This window comes from Lagopus muta, chromosome 3 (assembly GCF_023343835.1).
Source record: "Lagopus muta isolate bLagMut1 chromosome 3, bLagMut1 primary, whole genome shotgun sequence".
Lineage (NCBI taxonomy): Eukaryota > Metazoa > Chordata > Aves > Galliformes > Phasianidae > Lagopus > Lagopus muta.
This window is the reverse complement of record NC_064435.1, coordinates 46,181,713-46,202,614: the sequence shown is the minus strand read 5'-3', so window position 1 is coordinate 46,202,614 and position 20,902 is coordinate 46,181,713. Positions and strand designations below refer to the sequence as shown.

General features: G+C 45.6%; 1 protein-coding gene across 2 annotated transcripts in view; it reads left to right on the top strand.

Moving 5' to 3' along the window:
* The first annotated feature begins 809 nt into the window (after positions 1-809).
* The window catches only part of CABLES1 (Cdk5 and Abl enzyme substrate 1), a 70,302-nt gene continuing 50,209 nt past the window's right edge, over positions 810-20,902 (top strand). Inside the window, exon 1 of one of the 2 annotated variants that reach the window (XM_048938811.1) lies at positions 810-1,597. In XM_048938811.1, coding sequence (XP_048794768.1) covers positions 1,101-1,597 — 497 coding nt within the window. In that variant the 5' untranslated portion in view covers positions 810-1,100. Of the gene's footprint in view, positions 1,598-2,070; positions 2,092-20,902 lie in introns of those variants that run through there. The other variant, XM_048938812.1, reaches the window with a different exon arrangement.

The following is a 20,902-nucleotide window of genomic DNA, read 5'->3' as shown; positions in this document are numbered from 1 at the left end:
GATCAGTTTTGAGAGGAATGCAGAAGCAAGTCCATCGCTTCCTCCAGTAATAACATTAGACTTCCCTCTGCAACCAAATAATCCATTTTGTTTATCAAATTAGTAAACTTTTGACTGAATCACAGGGGACGTTACACTATTTGTGACAGCTTGGAAAGGCTGTAAATCATCCACAGACTGTAATGGGAATATCACAAGTCATTGTAATGCTTTATGGAGCGCACGTTGCTATCTCGCATGAACCATATGTTGTGGTGTTTGTGTTATCCAACCCTTACATAAGCCGTTGATGAAATTACCATCATAAGACAACAGCACCGATGGGATGGAGCAGGGAAACTCGGCGGCACGGTGGCCCTGCCGGCTGGCCGTTGCTTTGGGATGGCGCGGAAGGCGCACCTTGCGGGGCTGGGGATGAGAGGGTGACGGGATGCAGTGCGTTCACTCCAAAGCGCGCGGTTAGGGATGGGGCTGAGCGGCTGGGAAGCCTATGGGACGCTGCAGGGGGGAGCCGTGCGCTCCGGACCGCCCCAGGACCCGCAGCGGTAGCGGTGCCAGCCCGGCGGGCCACGTGCCGCACACCGCGGGCACAGACTCCACCTCCCCCGGCTCCCGCCCGCCCCCACGCATCCAGGAAGGGAAGAAGAAGAGGAGGAGGAGGAGGAGGAGGAGGAGGGAAGAGGGGGGGGGAGAAAAAAAAAAAAAAAAAAAAAGCACACCGAGAGAGGTTGAAAGGAGGGAGCTCGCAGAGACCCACCCTTCTCCCTCCTCCTCCTCCTCCTCCTCCGGGTTGCTGGCCGGGCTTTTGTTTTCCTCCAGCTCCCCGTTTCCCACACGTGATTGCCGTGTTGTTGCACGGGGCGCTGCGCCGCGCGGCTGCACCCATAAATAGGGGCAGGGCAGGCGGCGGGGGCTCGGCACGGCCGGGCGGAGGGCAGCACCGCGCGTTCCCATCCATGTGGCCCGACGGGGCGGCAGCCCCCCCGATGGCACCCATGTCCCGCCGCCCGCCCGCGCCTCGCTAGCCCGCCGGCCTGAAGGGCGGCAGAGAGAGAGGCGGCGGCCGGCGGGAGGAAAGCGGGGAGGGAAGGGGGCCGACAATGGCGGCGGCCGCCGCCAGTCCGGGCAGCCCCGCGGCCGCCGGGCCCCTGCCGCCGCCAGAGTCGTGCCCCAGGAAAGGGCCGCCGCCGCCGCCGTTGCGCGGCGACCCCCGGCGCAGGCAGGCCGCGCTCTCCTTCCTCACCAGCATCTCCCTCGACGGGCGGCCCCCGCCGCCGGGCGCCGACGGCTCCGCCGCCGCCTCCAGGCCCCGCCAGGCCCCGCCGCCGCGGCTCGGCAGCCCCCCGGCCGCGCCCGCCGACCCGCCCCGGCCTCGCGAGGAGGAGGAGGACGAGGAGGAGGACGCGTTCGCCGCCGTGCAGGTGCCGGCCGCCGCCTTCCTGGGCGCCGCGGGGCCGGCGGGGAGCCGCGGCCGCCTCAACTCCTTCACGGCCGGAGTGCTGCCCGCTCCCTTCGGTCGTGCCAGCCCCCAGGGCCCCGGCTGCTGCGAGCCGGGGCAGCCCGGCCCCGCCGCCGCCTTCGAGCTGCAGCGATCCCGGTAAGTGGCGCCGGGGGGCGAGGCGGAGGGGAGGGGCTGGCGCGGGGCCGGGCAGGTGCTGAGCCCCGTCCGCGGGCCGTGCGACGGGCTGCGGGCTCCCCGCTGCCGCGGCGCTTCTCGGGCGGGCCGCGGGTCGGGGCGGAGGGGCGGGCCGCGCCGCCGGCTTCCCGGGACGCCCTTTGGTCGCCCGCGCTAGGTGTGCTCGTGGGCTGCCGCTCGCCGCGGGGCTGCTTTGCCTCGAGGCGAGCTCATCCCATCCGCTCGAGAAGCGGAGACTTTGTGCTGAGAAGCTGCGAGCGTGTGTAGAAATGTGCAAATGCGTATGGGCTGCTTGCTCTGCGGGTGCAAAATGAGCTGCCTGCGCTTCTCCAGCAGCGCTCTCGGGTATCGAGGCTGGAGGGGGAGAGGGGACCGCTTTCGGAGCCCGCACCGGCTGCCGCTCCCACATTCCCCATTCGCCACACTCCCTCTTTGCTTCTCCGTCGGACACATAGGTAGGCTTTGAGTCACATGTTGTTATTGCAAAGGCTCGTAAGGGTAATTAAGCATGGATCGCCGCTGAAAAATCGCTCTCAGAACCAACTGGCTCGCAGAAATCCCAGGTGTTCGGGAGGCGGTTGTTTCAGCTATGCTCCCTGTTTCTCACCCTCCGCCTGGGTCTACTGGTTGCTTTCTGGTGCTGCCCCCCAGGTGTCAGTCCTACCTTCCAGCCCGTAGCCCACCGCTGGGTTACAGCCTGTCTTCTCTCTGAGTGTTTATTGTAGTGAGTGCTCCGGAGCATCCTCCTCGCTTTCCCTTGCACCCATGCATCCTGCTCCCGGTCCTGGAGTGATGCTTAGTCGCACCCACATCATTTCTTCCTCAACCTCTTGTTACTTTGCTATGCATCTGCTTGCCACCCTCTGGGTTCCTCCTTCCATGACTCTGCTTTTCAGAATTAACACAGGGAGGTAATACTGCTCTTGTCTGCAGACCAGAGATCCAAAGCCCCATGGCTGTGCTGGTGGCTGTGATACGGCACATGCGCAGGCTGGGACAGGCCTTGGCCTGTGTTTGACAAATTTATTTCTGTTTTGGAACATGTCTTTTTCTGCTGTTTAATTCATATAGCTGAAGGGGTAGGATGGCAGCATGCATGCAGTGGCTTTGCCCAGCCTTTTCTCTTCATTTCAATGAAACGCTGCTGTACAGACCCCGATGCCTGGATGAGCTCAGTGCAACTCAAAGGTAAATCACAGACATGCACGTGGCTGGCACCAGCCTCAAAGCAGGTGCTCACGCAGCCTGTGCTGCCCTGCAGGAAGCAAGGGTGGGTGGCGGGGGCCTGGCATGGCAGTGACTGCCCAGAGACAGCCGTGAAGGCACAGAGCAGCCGCCAGGAAAATCAGATTTCTGTAGTTCGTGTGTACGGCTGCTGCCTCTCTTCCCACCCGTTTGCTCTCCTTGCAGCAGGCTTGGAAGTGAGTTTGTGTCATTTGACAGAGCAGTCCTCTGTGTGTAGGCACAAAGAACCACCTTCTGGTACCCTCTTGGGCATCATGTTGTTGTTTTTGTTTAGTTTTCAGAAACCATTGTTGATGCACAATCAGAGCTTCCTGATTTTTTTTTTGTTTGTGTTAGCAGTTTGTATAATTGCAGACTGGTTTATATTTAACAAGGTTATCATTAACGTGGTTTGGGTTTGAGCTCTGTGCATATTCACAAGGCACAAGTGGCACAGGGAGGAACATGGAGCTGCTTGGAGGCTAGTGTGTAATTACATGAAAGGGAAAAACACTGGTGCAGGAGTTGGCTTGTTGATGCCTAAGGCTCTCGTCTGGGGCTGAAGAAGTTTGTCTCAGCTAGGTGGCAGAACCTGGGGCCAGGTTGTGCCACGTTTTATTTTGCATTGAATTAATTCATTCAATAGCCTCATCTCAATTAGCGAGGACTTCTGTGGAACAAGGTTTCAACAACACTGGTTTAAAGTCATTACAGAGTCTGGAGGTTGGGTAATGACCCCATTCACTTGTTTTTCTTTATGCCTATGATTCTTATTGCCATTATTTTCTTTGCAAAAAATACTGTCATTTCCATATGTGAAGTTTCCTTTTCTATGCACAGCTTTTCCCAGTGGCTCAGGTTGTAAGGAAGCAGTGTGGTTTTGCCAAGGAAACAAATCAGTGAGTGGATTTGGAGTTTAAGCAGTGCTTACAGTTGTGTTTGTCGATGTCACTGTATGACAGCAGATGGGAGGGAGAATTTGTACTCGGAGCATCTGGCAACAGAAAGGGATATCTGCTGAGTAATTGCTGGGGGAAGGGGGATTCTGTAAGAAAAGGCGTTCAAGCTACCATGCTTCAAGTGGATTTATCTTCAGAATGTATTTACCTGCAGAACAAATCTCATTTCCTGTCTAATTCTGAAATAAATGTATGATTATTAAAGCTTGTAAAGATTCAGTTTGTTTCTACCCATTAGAAATCGCTTGTGTCTTCCACCTCCTGTCTCTTTCAGCTCTGACAATGCAGAGGGTAGACAACTTCCTCGCTCAGCTTTCCATTCACTGCCAGAGTTTTGTTATGCACAAACTCAGACTTTCATTGAAGACATGAAAGCATTTGGGTATTTAAGAATAGTGATGTTTTGGCCAGGTATTCATCTTCCAAAGAGAGGCAATAAAGACAGGTGCTGAAATTGTAGGCATGCCTGGCTGTTGTGGGCCTTGCTGGGTACAAGCGCTCCGGGAAGCACCCCAGTTTTACTGCAGAGCTGGACGAAAGAGGAGCTGCTTTGAAACGAGTGTGTTACAGGCAGAGTCCCGAAGGAGGAGCAGAAGAGAAGTGGAGGGCACTGTCCACCCTCTGGAATCGTGCCAGCCTCAGGCATTTGCTTGTGAGCCACTGGAATTGCATCGGACCTTTTGTGTGCAATTGAGGCTCTGTTATTCACTGAACCTAAAGCCCTTCAGTCAGCCTGGGTTTTAGAATGATGTAGACAAGAACAGCGTGAAAACAGCGATTTAATGGTCTGAGAAGTGAATGGAAAGTGCACATGCTGAACTAAGTCTTTTCATAGGTGTGTGACCTTGTGTACACTGATCATTGCTGCCTCTGAAGGAGGGGATGCTTTGGTGACTTCAGTCATTTCAGGAGGCTAAATGGCTGTCCTGTGCCACCTCAAAGAGGGGATATTCAAGAGGGGGATTAAGACTCTGTAATAGGGGCCGTTTGAGTGGTTGCATCAGTGTCCTGCTGCGGCTTGTTTCCAGCTCTGCAGGCCATGTTGAAGTCTTTGATGCCAGGAAAAGACTTGCTGTCCTTGTGCACCCAGCTTGCAAGCTACTCGTGAGCCCTGTGAAGGAAGCATAAAGCCCCATTTACTTTCTGAGCTGTGCACATGCTGATTGAGGCCAGCCCAGCATCCTCACGAACTGGCACCCATCTCTGATCTTTACATGCCTTTAGGAAGAAATTAATTACTCAGAGGTTGGTGAGGCACTGGCACAGCTGCCCATGTAAGCTGTGGTGCTCCATCTCTGGAGGTGCTCAAGGCCAGGTTGGATGGAGCCCTGGGCAGCTGAGCTGCTGGGTGGCAGCCGTGCCCATGGCATGGGGAGGGACTGGGTGGGCTTGGAGGTCCTTTCCAACCCAAACTATTCTGTGATTCCTGTGGTCAGGGCACAGGTTTGAACCTTTCCCTGTTGCTTCCTTGGAATACATGGAACCACTGTCCTATTTCAGATGTCATTTGAGGCTGACCAGTGGTTCAGAAGTTATTGTAATACAGTCATAGGAGGATACATATGCCAATGGACAGCATAGCTGCATCAGCCTTGTTTCCTTAATTTACAGAGCTTTAAAGAAAATTGCTCGGAAGCTTGCTCTGGCATATTTCACCTTTCACTGTGATGCTCAGCAGATATCTTCAACCAATCAGAAAGATAATATTCATCAGACAAGAAAGAAACCTCTTTGGTGTCAACTATGAAGAGGAGCTGGGACAGAACATAGTGTACACAACTACTAGGGCATTAATTAGTCATCTTTAAAGACAGGCACTAAGGCAGAGCTGTCTCTGAAAGAAAGTATCAAAGCTTGACAGGTTTTGAAGTGAAATGACCCTAAAGCCAGCTCAGTTGCTTTCTTTTTATCAGGAAAGCTCCTGTTCAGGCAGGCAGGCTGGCCCATTTTGTTAAGTTGCTGCATGCTACTTCTGCAGGCACGGTAGAGAGGTGAGGATTGGGGCATCCATGTGACTCACCAGCCCCCCAGACCATCACAGGAACATAGTTTGATGGTTGGTAGGTAGATGAGATAATGACAATAGTTAGATTACAGCTTTTCTATAGTAAGTGTATTTTAATCAGTAGCTGTTATGAGTTTGTGAATTATTCTGGTGGAGGATATAGCTTTGATTGGAGCAGTTGAAAACAACCAAAATACAAATAAATGATCTGAAATGTTCTGTTTGAAAGGAAGGAAAAAAAAAAATCTCCAGTAATGAAGATTCTGTGGTTTGAGTTCAGAGTAGTGAATACCAGGTAGGCTCTCTGGAGTCTCTGTAGAGTGGGGAGTTTGCAGTGAGATAAAGACAAGAAGTGTGAACAGTGATTCAGAACCAAACCATGATTTATTTGTTCCTTATTTCAGCTGTTCTTTGTCTCTCAGTCAAGTTCTCCACTACGCAGATGTAAACTGTATAGTTTAATCTGAAAATACAGGAGTTCAGTTATATTTTTTGGAACTTCTCTGCATTGCGACTTCTGTAGGCACAAACTCTTACCCCATGTTAAATATCCGATTCTGTTTGAGCAATACAAATACCCGTAAGATTTGTGTCTGGACATACTCTTGTACCTCTGAGGACACAAGTAGTCCTTTCTTGCAAACAGCTGTACAGACAGGATGGCCTCTGAGGGGTGTGGGACTGCCACAACACAGCAGGCATGGTGACACGGCAGGTGCAGTGAGGCGTAGAGCTGGCTGCCTCAGTAACCTGACTGATAAATCCTTGCCAGCTTGTTGTAAGATGTGATTGCTAGGAAATGGAAATCGCATCGTTTATCATATATCTACCAGCCTACAGTTTGCAGAGAAGTTTTTGATTCATAAGAGGGTCTTAGCAAAGTTTTGTTTCCTGCAGGAACAGGATAAAGAACTCATAAGATCTGTTAGGAGAGGAAAATTTCACTGCTGCTTGGAGAAAACATGATGTGCCAATAAGATGCTTTTGAGAACCTCTCTGGCATGCATCTTAGGGTTTACTTTTCAGGATGCAGTATGCAGATCTAGAGAGTACTTATTTAAGGAACTGTGAGGTTCCTCTACAGTGGCTACTGTGTTTTATGTGTAGCAACTGCCTTCCTGTCATGAATGCTAAATGTATTTTCTGTTTTAATGATGTGTTTCAGAGTCAACATTGCTCTTAGTGGCTGCGTTTCAGAGTTTTTGCTGAAGGAAAGTTTTCTGTTACGGAAAATTTAGAAGTGAATGGAAAGTTAAACAAAGGCTGGCTTGCGTTCTTTAAGAAATGTTGATGTATCTACCTATCTTTTTATTAAAAACTGCCCCATTGTCCTGTATACAAATATAAAGGACAATTACATGTTCTTAGTAAGCAGTTTTACTTTACTTTTGCCTATGTTATTATAATGTTATTATAAATTAGACTGGCAATTTTGAGGCTTAGGGAAAGAAAGACTCTCTCCCCACAATTGAAATGTGTTTTTTTTCCTGTTTGTCTTGGATGGCAAAAGTTTTATGTTCTTTCTGACCCCAGATCCTGCAAGCTCTTAAGTATGCATTTATGTATGAATGGAATTACTCAGTTAAATCAAGGGTCAATGCATAAAGTTATTTCTGTAAATAAGTCTTTGCATTTTCATGGACTTTTCTGTATAATATTGGTGAGATAAAAATAATAGAAAGCTAGATAACTTTATTTATAACTCCTCAATGGGACAACTATGGATTGCATTTTGGTGTTCCTACAGGTAATCATGATGCCAAGGCAAATGTAATTAGGTTTTCAAATCTGAGTGCTGTGTAGACAAATCAGCTGTAAGAACATCATTTTATAGATAAAAGCATTCAAAAGAAACATAAATCTCCCTGTGAAGGAGGAAAAAATCCCCTAATTTTGTGTAACAGGAAAAAGCTGTAAGGTGACACTATGCTGACTTCTTTCTGCACCACATCATTCAACTGGAATGAGACTCATGGAACAAATGGGAGAAAATATTCTGCTTTATTTTCTTTCTCTGGACTTTGGGTAGGATGTTGAAGACTAAAAAGTTAATGCTGCTCATTTTGCAGCAGTAGGCTTCAGTATTCCCAGCATCATTTAGTTCTGGTGTGTCTGCGGGGGATGGAAGTGCAGGGAGAGGTCCTAGCCCTCCAACAAGACTAGATCATATGGAGGTTAAGAAACCAGTAGGGAGATGGGGTATTGAGAGATCCTGAATTGAGATGTCCCCCTGTCTGACAGGAGTACATGCTGGCACTGTGGCTGGATTTTAATTTCATCATGATGAAAGATTCAGATGTTATTACCGTTGCTTTTCTGTAGAGCTGACACTGGAACAATCTGTTCCCAGCTGCTAGCAGAAGAAGAAATTCCAGCCCCAGCATGGTGGTGTGCTCTTGGAAGGGTACAAGCAGCACTGCATTGCCAGCCTGCTTTGGAGGTAGATCTGCTCAGTCTTAGTGTCTTGGGCAAATGGTGCTGGAGGAGGGGAGAGCAGAACTTCACCATCCCAAGGACCAAGAGTAGGGTCCTTCAGGAAGGACGTGAAAGAACATCTGCTTTCATCTGAAACATGAAGAAATGGAAAAAAGGGAACCAAAAGGTGACTCTTATAAGACCCTTTGCCTCTAGGTATACTTGAACCGTGTATGCCATCTGCATGGACGGTGCAGATCTCCTTTATATACAGTCCATACCTTCGTGCTCACAGTTGTGTTTTGGGAACTTGTACTTCCCAGCCCACTGTGCTCAGCCTGTCTAAAGGATATAATATAAAACAAGCTAGAGATCAGCTGTGGTCTGAATCATGTCTTGTCTTGAAAGCATCTTTTTGAATTTTTTTTTCCTTACCAACTTCATTCTTTGTGCCTTGTCAGTCATCCCTCTCAACAGACAGAGAGTTTTATTTTCCTGTTGCTTCTGTGCTTGAATTAATACTTGCAGATCCAACAGAAAAGGAGGCTCACTTCCTCCTTTCTCGGTCTCGTTTTCAATCAGTTCCACCCAGGCAAATGCGGGCTGACAGAAAGAGCTGCACACGTGTCTGTAGGGGTGTGCTTGGTTTGCACAGCACAGAGGGCTGCCCTTGTTAGGTGGCAGAACTATGTGAAAAAGGGACTCCATTTTGATGCCTGGCACATAGGCAGAGTTGAGAGGACTCAGTAGTTAACAAGCACACTACAGTTTTCCACACTGCTCCAAGTGAATGATATCATTTCCGTAATTAAGCACTGTAAAACACTGGCGTGTTTTTTTGGATAAAGTGAAAAGAGGGAAAGCACTTTCTGATGTGACAGTGCAAAGTGTGGTTTAATTGCTTCGGTAGGTGAGTTGAGCAGGTACTGCAGCATGTTATGTAAAAAGACATGGAAAAATCATAGGCTGCTATTAATAGCCTAGAAAAATGTTCTTTAAAATACAAAGGCATAATTATGCTTTCTAAAACAGAGTTAATATAACCTCCTGTCTTCAACTCTTATGCATCTTGGGAACCTCTTTAATTTTATAAGGCCGTTGTTTTCCTTAATCAAAACTGTGTTTGAACCCTAAATGGTGTTTGTAGAATACCATCTTTTCACATAACCCAATACAGGAAAGGTTACAGATAAGAGTTGGTTACTTAAAAATGTAAAACTATTTACAGAAGAACACAAAGTACCTTTGTTAAGTACCCCCATAGCGACCTTCTTCTGCAGTTTATCTACAAAATCCACATTGTCACGTGTGCACAACTTATCTCAAGTTAAAATGCTTTTCTATTTCAGAAGTAGCTTCAGGTATTGCAGGAATCATGAGCAGACTTGCAAGCAGCAGAAAGTATCTGTGGATATTTATTTAAAGGAACAATGTTCATTATGAAAGGTTTTGTGCTTCTATTTGTTTTAAAGAAATTATTGTATTAATTTCTTATTTGTTCATTAGGTTCCATGTTGATTTGGAACTACGCAAGTCAAAAACAGTGCTTAAGTGTAATAAGGAGCAAATGCATTTAAAAAAAGAAAAAAAAATTGTATTAATTTGTCAGCATCCTTCAGTAGTCATTTTTAAGGTTAATGCAGCAGTAGCAGATATTGCCAGCCTCATACTTTGTGTTAGGACTGAATGCATGATGTTAATGAAAATGTGTATTTTCTCCCATTCAGTCTTGAGCTCAGAGCATTCATCTTCCGGAATGGTATATGCTTGCAACAGGAGCAGGGAATTTTTATAGCATAGTTCTGATGCTGTGCTCAAGGCCGTACAAAATCCTGTTGCTCTTCCATGTTGTTTATGAACTAACCTCCAGAACTCCTTGCTGTTTTCTGCAGTAGGGCACCTCACAGTGATGTAGGTTATAATTTACTACACTGGGAAAGGAGGTGAGCGATGGAGAAGAAGGGGCTGAAGTACAAAAGACCTTGTGAACCTCTTGCAAATGTTGAGGCATGTGAAAAGGAATGGTCTGAACTGCTCAGGCAAAAATGAGACAGGATTAGGCCTGTCTACTCTATTGTAGGTGCAGAGGTAATGTTTCCAATCTGTCAAGCAATTGCCCACCTTGAATATTGTAGTGGATAAATGAACATGATAAGAAGTGGTTGAGGATGGCGCAATCTATTGTATAACCAGTAGTTGTCTTGTACAAAACAGAACTGCAACAAATGCAGTTCCCAGGAAAATGTCAATGGTGTTTCTTTTTTTCTGTGCATGCGTGTATCATCTACACGTTAGAAGAAGCACAGCTTTTGATGTGTTTTGATGATGACTCTTCATCCTCACGTCCACTTTGCTAAGGTAGGAGGTTATGGTAATGAAGATCGGACTTTGCAGTGTCTTTTTCTGGATTAGCTACGTCTTGTGTCATTGGGGCTGAAGAAAACACAGCAGTGGAGCAGTTCAAGCTGAGACTTTTTTTTTTAGAGTCTCTGAACCATGAATTTGAGGAGCTCTCTGGGCTCCTTTGCAAAATCTCACTTTAAAAAGACAGTTCATGCTTTTCCTTTGTTTTTTTTCTGCGAATTTTGCTTCCTGCATTTATCAGCCCTGCTCTGGTTCACACACTCATCTACCCTCATTTTGAAGGGGAGCACTTGGTGCTGCAGACCATAGTTGTAATTCTGCATTGACTGGAGCTAGCAGCATGCTTCTTGTTAACTAAATGGCTCAGAGAACTTGCTTTGTGATGATGCATCAAGTGAAATAGACAAAAACTCTCCTTATCTAACTCAAAATATGGAGTTTGTGGCCATATAACTACAAGTCTCCTACATTATTGAATATTAACATGTCTGGGAACAAGGAAACAGAAAACTGAAGTGTAGATTGTTCTTTTCTAATGAGACATGACTGTGGTTCTCTGCCCTTGGGCTTGTTGTTTTCTCAAGTTTAGAATGGGAGGAAAGTTGGAATTCAAATACCTGAAAGCCTGGTCAGCTCTTCACAGTGTATGTGTGTCCTGCTGTGAGGTAACAGTCAGTCCCGCTTAGTGCTCCTTAGAATCACAGAATCATTATGGTTGGAAAAGACCACTAAGATCATCTAGTCCTGTCAACCCATCTCCACCATGCCCACTGACCATGTCTGTGAGTGCCACATCCGCACACAGTTCTTGAGCACCTCCAGAAGATGGTGACTCTGCCACTGCCCTGCACAGCTTGTTCGAATGCCCAGTGACTCCTTCTGTGAAGTTTTTCCTAATATCCAACCTGAACCTTCCCTTTCACAATTCCCATTGTGAAAGGGAAAGAAACCATTCCCTCTTGTCTATTGTTGTTACCTGGAAAAACAGATTGATCACCCTCCCACCTTACTGCAGTCTCCTTTTAGGCAGCTGTAGAGAGCGATTAAGGGTCTCGAGTCTCCTCCAGACTGAACAATCCCCATTCCCTTTGCCTCCCCCCACAAACCTCAGAGCCCTCACAGCTTTGTGCCCTTCTCTGGACATACTTTGGACCCTCAATGTCTGTCTTATAGCGAGGGGCTGAAGAGACTGAACGCAGTACTCAAGGTGAGGCCTTACCAGAGCTGAGTACAGAGGGATGGTTTCCTCCCTGCTCCTGCTGGCAGCACTACACTTGCTTTGCACAAGCTGTTTAAAACATACAATCCACTGAAGAAAACAAAAGTCATCTGAATGGTGAATTATTTAAATTTGAAGCCTTAGGGAGAGAAATGGGCTTTCTCAATCTAGCAGACTGCACCATGCTGTCGAGCAATGTGGCCTAGCAGGAGCAGAGCACAGAGCCTGGAGCTTGAGGACAAGATGTCTATGCTGTGCGCCTGCAGGCCTGCTCTAGCCTGGCCCTGCAGACTGGGTGCCCAGCATTAGTTGTGCCGACAGTGGGTTCCTGCTTGGTGTCATCTGGTTTAGTCCTGTGGGGGAGAGAGCCTTCATGCTCTGGGACTGTTCTGTGGTACCAAGAGAAGCACAGCACACAGTATGTGAGCATCATTGCAAAGTTGGCTTCAAAAGCATCCCTCTTATCTGAAGTCAAACACAGATATGCTCATAGAATCTCGGTTCCCTTATAGTACAAAGGGACGTAAGCTAATTTACATTTTTTAAATGCATTTCCTCTCACTTGGCTTTGTTTTCATTGGACTCTGTGAATTCAAATGCTTTTCCACCTAGTCTTTTTCTTTGGGAATTAATTGGCTCTCCTCTTTCCGTTGGAGGTTATAATTATTCACACTAACAGACATCTTTCCTGCCTGTTTATTGGAAAAGGTGAAGTAGAAGAAAAAAGAAATTTCAAAATTCTGTATCATGTGTTGATGAGAGTTTGTAAGTTTAAACTCTGTTCTGCATGGTTTTCCTCTTGTCCTACGCTGTTTTTAGAGGAGAATGTAAGAGAGCTTTTGTGGGGAGATGGTAGTTGGTGCTGTTGAGGTCTGGGGAGCAGAGATCTTTTTTTATTGTTATTGTTCAGGTCTGAGGAGGCAAAGGAAGGCAGAATCAAAAGAACAAAAGATCTGTGTGCTTTGGGGTTTGCTGCTGCTGGCTGGGGCTGTCCTCCTCAGATCAAAGCATTTAAACTTCCTCCTTTGCAGAGATTTGCAGTGAGGAAGGATGATGCTAGAGATGGACACGCAGTCAGAAAGAGTGACAGAAATATACTTCAGATTTCTTTGTCGGGCAGATTCTGTGTCTCTAAAAGAGGAAAAACAAGAATGCATTTCCACTCTTTTCCAAAGCTAGCAGGTCATGCCCAAGAGGGGAAATCTTCTGAGTTCTCCTTGTAGCTTTTCCAAAGGTAATGGAACAATGTCCTTTTAGCATTTGTATCTCTTGCTTTACTTGGTGAATCTCTATGGATTGTAGCCCCATGTTGGGATCCAGCAGCTGGACCAGGCTTGCTGGCAGAACAGCTCGCAGCGTTCTCAGCCTGTATGACCTTCCCGTCTTCATCCTCCTGTGTAGCCCACGCTGGTGGCAGGCACTCAGAGTGACTGAGCATCCATTTCTGCTTGTTTCTTCAGTCTAAAAGGTGGTGTAAAGCCTGTAGAGCTTAGTAGTAGGACTGGAGCTGTACTGTGAAAGCTGAACCTGTATTTCGCTTCAAACAATGGCCGTATGTTAACACTGTGTTTGTCCTCATTATTTTATACAAGGAGTGTTTATTCTGTATTGGATGTGTGGGGGTAAATGTTACCAGTTGCTAAAATACTGTGGTTTTTGGTTTGTTTGTTTTTTTCTGTTGTTCCTGTCTACAACTATAGTGGTTCTACTCCCAGGTTTTGTTTTCAATTTATTTATTTTTTAAACCTTCACAGCACTGCCTGCATGTCATAGGTACAGACTGTGTATTAGGAAAAACAAGGGAGAGAACCAGCTAGGGGAAATACTTAGGTTTGGGGCCTCTTTCTTTGCACTCTTTCTACCTAATAAAAACACAAAATTTAGTATGCAAACAAGCTTGGGAGGGTGCTGAGCTTAGTTCATATTAATATGTGATAATGCTGCCATCAGGGTGCTTTATTCTGTATATTACCCAGATGCAACTTATCTACAGTTTGAATCATAGAATCACCAAGGTTGGAAAAGACCTGAAGGATCACCTAGTCCAACCATCCACCTATCTCCAATAGTTCTCACTAAACCATGTCCCTCAACACGAAATCCAGCTGTTCCTTGAACACCTCCAGGGTTGGTGACTCCACCACCTCCCTGTGCAGCCCATTCCAGTGCCTGAAAAGAAAAGTAGTATTTCCTAACGTCCAGCCTGAATCTCCCCTGGCACAGCTTGAAGCTGTTCCCTCTAGTCTTATTACCAGTTACTTGAGAGAAGAGGCTGACCCCCAGCTCACTACAACCTTCCTTCAGGTAGTTATTTGGAAGTGTTACATGACCAAAAATGCATACTACAGAAATTTGGTTCTTGTCCTCCTTCTTAGAAATAAAAGAAAGACGTGCATGTATAGATAATAAAATATAGTGATTCTGGAAGGTACATTGCTTGTTTAATTGCCTGTGTGGCATCCTCCTTGTAAGATTAAGTATTTTCAGTGACAGCTGTGTGGTCTGTATCCTCATTCTTTCACTTAATATCTGTCCTGAAGTGATGTAATTGGTATCAGTGTGGTAGGACTTCAGCTCCCATGTAACTCCTTACTGACAGAAAACTGTAAATGAGAAATTAGGTTGTGTGTATGTAATTCCCTTAGGCAATATTGTTGCTCAGCACATTTTATTTTATTTTATTTTTCTCCTTGCAACAAAGCTCCTAGATCTGTAGTGAAGTATTTTGTGACACATTTTTTTGAATGGGCCTTTTACACTGCTTTTGGTTCTTTAATGCAATAAGCTTTATCAGGAAACAAGAATCTCTTTCTTCTCTGCCTGTGTTTATTCAGCTTGGGACAGTGATGCTGAATATGCAGACAGACGCAGAAGTCAGATGATCTAAGATGTGTGATATTATAATGTTAGCTGTTTCACATGAAAATAATTTTAACTCTGATAGAGTTGTTTTGTCTGCATTTAATGTCTGTACCATCTAGAAGTCTGAAGAGCTGTCTTTTTAAAAGATTTTTTGTGTGCTTTCACCACTAACGCTATTCTGAAGTAAATCCTCTCTTAGTTATAGCCTTTGAAAGAAGTGATTAATTTGCAACAAGTATTTCTGAGTGAGCTACTGACAATGAAAAATGGCTTTATAAAAACAGAGCCTGATCCTGCAGACAGCTGCTGATCCATTCAGCCTTCCTCTCACAGGTAGCTTGTTGCCTTTGGCTTCTCACAAAATCATTGCCTAACACAGAGAGCCAAAAGGAGTGGTTAGATGGATTCGTTTGAAAAAGAGCCCTGTCACTCAAGGTTTCTGCAGAAGTCATTAGTCATGCAGTGTTAGTACTTCTGCAAGTGTTCAGGTGCGTGAGCTTGCGCGGAATCAGATCAAATGCTTGGCACTAGAGACTTTTCTCAGTTATCTAGTTCTTTTAATGTTAAAGGTGGATATAGCTTACTACAACCTAGTAGAATACTACACACTAAATCATGGCAGTCTGAACATGGATCTGCTTTTTTCACAAAGTCATGTCAGGGTGAGATTTTTTTCAAGGTATTTCATACCTTATATCCTCCTGTATTCTGGGAGAAGTAGTCCTTGAGAGTAGCCCTGCTGAAAAGGACTTAGGAGTTCTGGTTGATGAAGGCTTAAAATGAGCCAGCAATGTGCACTTGCAGCCCAGGAGACCAGTGGGTAACCTGGGCTCCATCAGAAGAGGGGCGGCCAGCAGGGTCATGGAGGAGATTGTCCCCCTATGTTTTGCCCTCGTGAGGCCCCATCTGGAGTAATGCATCCAAGTGTGGGCCCCCCAGTACAGAAAAGATGTGGAGCTTTTGGAGAGGGTCCAGAGGGAGGGCTGTGAAGATAATTTGTGGATTGGAGCACCTCTCCTATGAAGACAGACTGAAGGAATTAGCTTTGTCCATCCTGGAGAAGAGAAGGCTGTGGGAAGACCTCACTGACCTTCAAATATTTAAAGGGAGTGTATAAACGTGAGGGAAGTCAACTTTTTATTCAGGTAGATAGTGTTAGGACAAGGGGGAATGGTTTATACTAAAGAAGGGGAGATTCAGATTGGATATCAGGGGGAAGTTTTTTATTGAGAGTGGTGAGGTTGTGAGTGCTTTGTCCCTGGATGTGTTTAAGGCCAGGTTGGATGGTGCCTTGGGCAGACTGATCTGGTACTTGGTCTAATGGCTTGTAGCCCTGCCTGTGGCAGGAAGGGTCAGAACGTGATGATCCTTGAGGTCCTTCCAACCCAAGCCATTCTATGATTCTGAGGAAGCAAGACAAACTGCTCTCAGAATTTTCTCCAGGTGGTTTTACCGTTGTTCGTTGTTGTTGTTGTCTATCTGAAGTTCTTTATAGAGCAGGCTCTTATTCTAGGAGGTGGCTGTAGGTAGTCTGGGGCAATTGAAGGGATTACTGGCCCCAAAGCAGTGTTTGGCAGAAGTAAATATGCTCACAGTTTCAACGTTCTATTTCACCAACCAAAGTACCACCCTAAACTGAAAGAGTTGCTGGTTCAAGCAAATGCGCAGGTAAGCTTAAGAAACAATTCTGCTCTTATATCCCCATTTGATAGTTCAGCTTTCAGAAACACCTAGCTTTTTAGCTGGTGGGAGTAGAGCTGTACCCAGTACATCTCTTGAACATGCAAGTTCAGTAATCATTGAAATGTGGCAGATGTATGCATGTCATTTCTGGTTTGGGAAAATTAAGGACCAAGCAGCAGATACTATAAACAGTGCCTTAGCATTTGTTGAGACTTTTAGGGTGTTTTTATGACAGTTGGAAGCACTGATGTTTCCAATTTATATGATCTGATAAAGGATTCTTGTCATCCTCTCCATCTCCATTGCAGCGAGTCTTACTCCAATATTACAAGCTTCAAGGTCTTGCAGTGTATGAGGAAGGCTTTTAAAGTTCCTGGACTATAGGAATGAGGTGGAGATACTCAGTCTAATCTCTTTGTGTTCTGCCTTCTTGACAAAGTTGGTAACTTTTAGGATCAAAAAAGGATTTTAAAAGATGCAGCCTGAAAAATCTTCATACCAGAGGGCAAAAGATAACTCTTTAAAAATACACAGAAGGTTCATGCATTTTTGATATGTTTTAGCTTTTTATTTGTTGTTTGAATGGATAATAGTCAGTGGTGTCTTGGGCCTTCTGCTTTCAGAGAATCAGCAGGGAGAAGTGAAGACATGGTAGTACGTGCACTTGTAGAGTTCCTGCATCCGTTTTTTTGACAGAGGAAGATACCAAATCCTATCGTGGAAGAGGTGGCTGTTCAGGACCACGAGTCAGGGAAAGATGCTGCTTCTGAGGCAGATGTTGGCACTGTGGGAGCAGGGCTAGCTGCTGTGCTCTGCTGTCTCCCTTAGCTGAAGCCAAGGTTGTGAAACTGGAAAGCAAGCAAGTACACCCTGACAATCAGCAGTGTGTTTCTAGGAGGAGATGCAGAGAATGAGAAGGCCCTACCATGAGCCTCACCTCTGCAGCTGTATTTCTGGAAGGGTCTGGATGTGGGAACCTCGTCTGGCCTCTTGCCTCTGAGATTTGTAGTACTGAGCGTGGTCAAGGTGAACTTCTGACTTTTTAACTTCTAAGATTGCTTTATTATTTTCTGCAAGGCTGCTGCCTCCTGCTTTGAAAATGTGGTTTGCTTGTGGACGTGTACAGGCGGCACTGCTGCCTGCCCCGACAAAACCAGTTGGGAGCTCCAGGGCATGCTAAATGCCCAACAGCGCGTTAACCTGTCATGAGACCGGGTGTCATTCCCAGCAAAGTTCAGATCCAGCAGGGAGCTTTGTCAGAGTTACCTGCTTTATGTGGGTATGGTTTCGTAATGCTGTTCAATGGCCACTTTGGGGAGCAGTGCCTACAAGCAGCTCACTGTCAGCTCTTGCCTAGGCCTGGTCCCAGCAACAGGCAGGCTGTGGGTCTGGCTGCCCCTAATTCTCACTTCAAGCCACAGAGGCAGTCATGAGGTGTGTCCCATTGGGACACCTGGGTCTGCCTGACCTAATGATTTTTGGTTATAACAGTCATGGGCAGCAGTAGAAGCAAAACAAGTGATACTGCAAAACTGTTGCAAGAGACAATGTTGGGGTGGGACACAGCTTCTTTTTCCTTGTTTTCCTCCTTACTTTCCCATCCCTTCTCTGTTGTTGGCAGCAGCTCAAGGCACTGCAGAGGTTTTTTCCCAAGGCTCTTTTGTTTAATTGACTTTGGGTAGTGAGATGTGAATTGGGAGCCTGGCTTGGGCATACAGCTTCTCCTTGTAATTTTTCTCACTTTGCATTAAGCGTGCAGCTACAGGCAGTCTTTCTGAGGACTGCCCTGAGGAGCTGCTCTGGGTTGTTGGCCTTTGTGTTGCCTGGGGAAGATATAACTTTATGGCTATAAACCTGTGTCTTCTGGCTGCTCCCATTTGAGAGAACAGATTATTTTTCTGTATCAGAGAATCAGTACTATGAATTGCTGAGAAAATTGCAGTCCTTTAGCATGAGAACAGGTGGGTTGAAATGACCTCGGGATCATATTGAAGCACATACGTCAGTATCGGGATCATAGTAAAGTGAGATTTTGTGGGTACACGGAACCAGTGCTGGCGCTGGGGACCTCTTGTACCCTCTGGCATGGCATGGGGCCATCCAAGCATCCCCTTATAGGTACAGAAAGGAGAAGGGAGACTTCTAAGTATTTGGACCACTTTGCAAAATGCCTTGCAATTTATTTTTTTTCCCCTTCCTGATACTCATGGCTGAATACTTCCTGAATTGAAAGAGCTTCTGAATCATAAAGTTGAGGGGTAATAGATGGTTGAGAACAGTATGGCCTTGCTCCATTTGTTATCTCAAATGCCTGGCAGTTTCTTTAACAGGAGAGATTTCTCCAGTGTTCCTGTGTTAGTGGGACACAAGCCTAAAAGCAAGAGAGTTTGATAAGTGAATATTAATGAAATCTGTCATTAATTACAGCTAGAACATGCTCTTGGAGAATTCATTGCATTTTCTGTGGATCTGAATATAATTTTGCTTTTGCAATCCTGTTAAACGCTGTTGCAGTGTGGCACTGAGAAAGCTCATTATATTTGCTGTATAAAGATTATGACTTTGGGGAGATGATTGTTCTGTGGTGGTTGCCATCTTCCTTGTGGTCCTATCAAGCAAACTGTTAGATGTGGGGAAGAGGGTGAAGCTGTGTGTAAGCCAGATTTTCTGTCTACCTGGAAATGCAGACGTTAATTCTTGTGATCCAAACCAGAGGAAACTGAGCTTTTTTTTTTTTTTCTTTTTTGAGGAAGCAGAACCCTTTGGAAAGGTGCCATGTTCCAACAGTAAGAAACGTTTCTGTCCTCCTTAAAGGTGGATATATATGTATATGTATTTTTTTGTCATTTAGTCAAAACTCTGAACCTGAAGACTAGCAGACACCTCTGGTTCCTGATGATGTGGTTGATGCTCCTGAAGATTCCACCCTTCCCGCTGTGTTGTGCGTTTTTTAAATTTTATATGTTACAAACCTATGTGTGTCCCTTTGGATTGCTCGTTTCTGTTAGCAGAAGTCTGAGCTTGGTGTGAGTTAAAGCAGATTTGCCTTTGCTCACAGCGTTTGTGCACCAAGATATGGCTGAGGGGGTGAATGTTGAGGCAGAGTTCTGCAATGTGCTTTATTCGCACCAGGCAGCATTTAACTTCAACAAGTCGTTTGCTGGCCTTGATTGAAGTGATATCTGCAGACTGATAGCTCTAATTGGACACCAGGCACCTGGTATGTTAGTGATTAAAAATAATAAACATTAGGACTAGTTAGTGTTCGACTGCCTTGAAACCACTGCATAATGAGGGTACACTTACCATCAGATTAGGTCACAAAGTAGCTTTGCTGCAGCTTGGAAAATTAGGATCAAAAATAGTCCTGTGATTAAAACTTGGGCTTTTGAAAGCTCTTCAGAGAAGGAAGATATGCAAACGCAGATGTACGGTAGAAATTAAGCAGTCTGGATACGCACAGTTCTTGAATTTAAAGGGAATAATTGATTGAAGTGCTGTGCTAGCTCATTTCTCACAGCTACCCTGTCTTAGCAAAATTTAATGAAACATCAGAATGATCTGGGAATAAGTTGCCTAAAATATAATCCATAATTGGTCCATGTATTAACAGTGAATTTCATAGTTTCTATGAGCATGGGACTGTTCTGCATGGACCAGCGGCAGCCTACAATAGCAGTTGCCTTAGTTTAGATTTGTGAATTTCTCCCACGTTTTAAAAATATTCTGTACATTTATCGCACATTTGTCAGCAGTGAAATAATTTCTCACTGAAACAACCTTTGCTTCCTGACACCATGGGGACTTGGTCTCCTCTGCAGCCCTGTGCTGCAGCAGTGAGATTCCATCAAGCACAGGGCAGCCTGCAAGCCCCGTGGGTCCAGCCAGGCAGTTCTTAATCACCAGACAAAAATGAGTTTGAACCGATAAAGAAAAATGATTAAGTTCAGATTTTGCTCCTGTTATGTTGCTTTGTTTCTTCTGCATTAAGCAGAAAACACTGACTACACTGCAGCTGTGCTGTTGGGTACCTGAAGATTGAGGACTGGTCAGCATTGTCCAAAATGTTACTTGCTGTTTTATCTGTTGAGCCTGAGGGAGGCCAGCATAAACCTGTTCCCTGTGACTGTTCTAGATGCCCACTAACTTTTGGTCACAATGTAAGTTAATTAGCATTAACTGAGGCTGCCTTAACCTAGGTACAAAGCTGTAGTTCACAGGAGGGCTATGCAGGGCTGACCTTTATTTCATTTAATCTTATTTTTGTGTTAGGAAGTTTTGTAGGTCTCTGGAAGTTAACAGGTGTTCATGAGGGCTGTTTCTCTGTTTATCAAGCTTCCATCTATTCTGCATGTAAGTACCAGAGTCTTAGGTGTCACTTTTTAAAACCTCACATCCATATTAGACAAAATCCACTATAGTGTGGGTTGGCATCTCTTTAGATTATGCCTGCCTGTGCCTGGCCTGACCCTATGTTAATATATTGGAAGTGGTGTTGCATTGAAGGGGGTGGTGCATGTGACATGGATGTGACT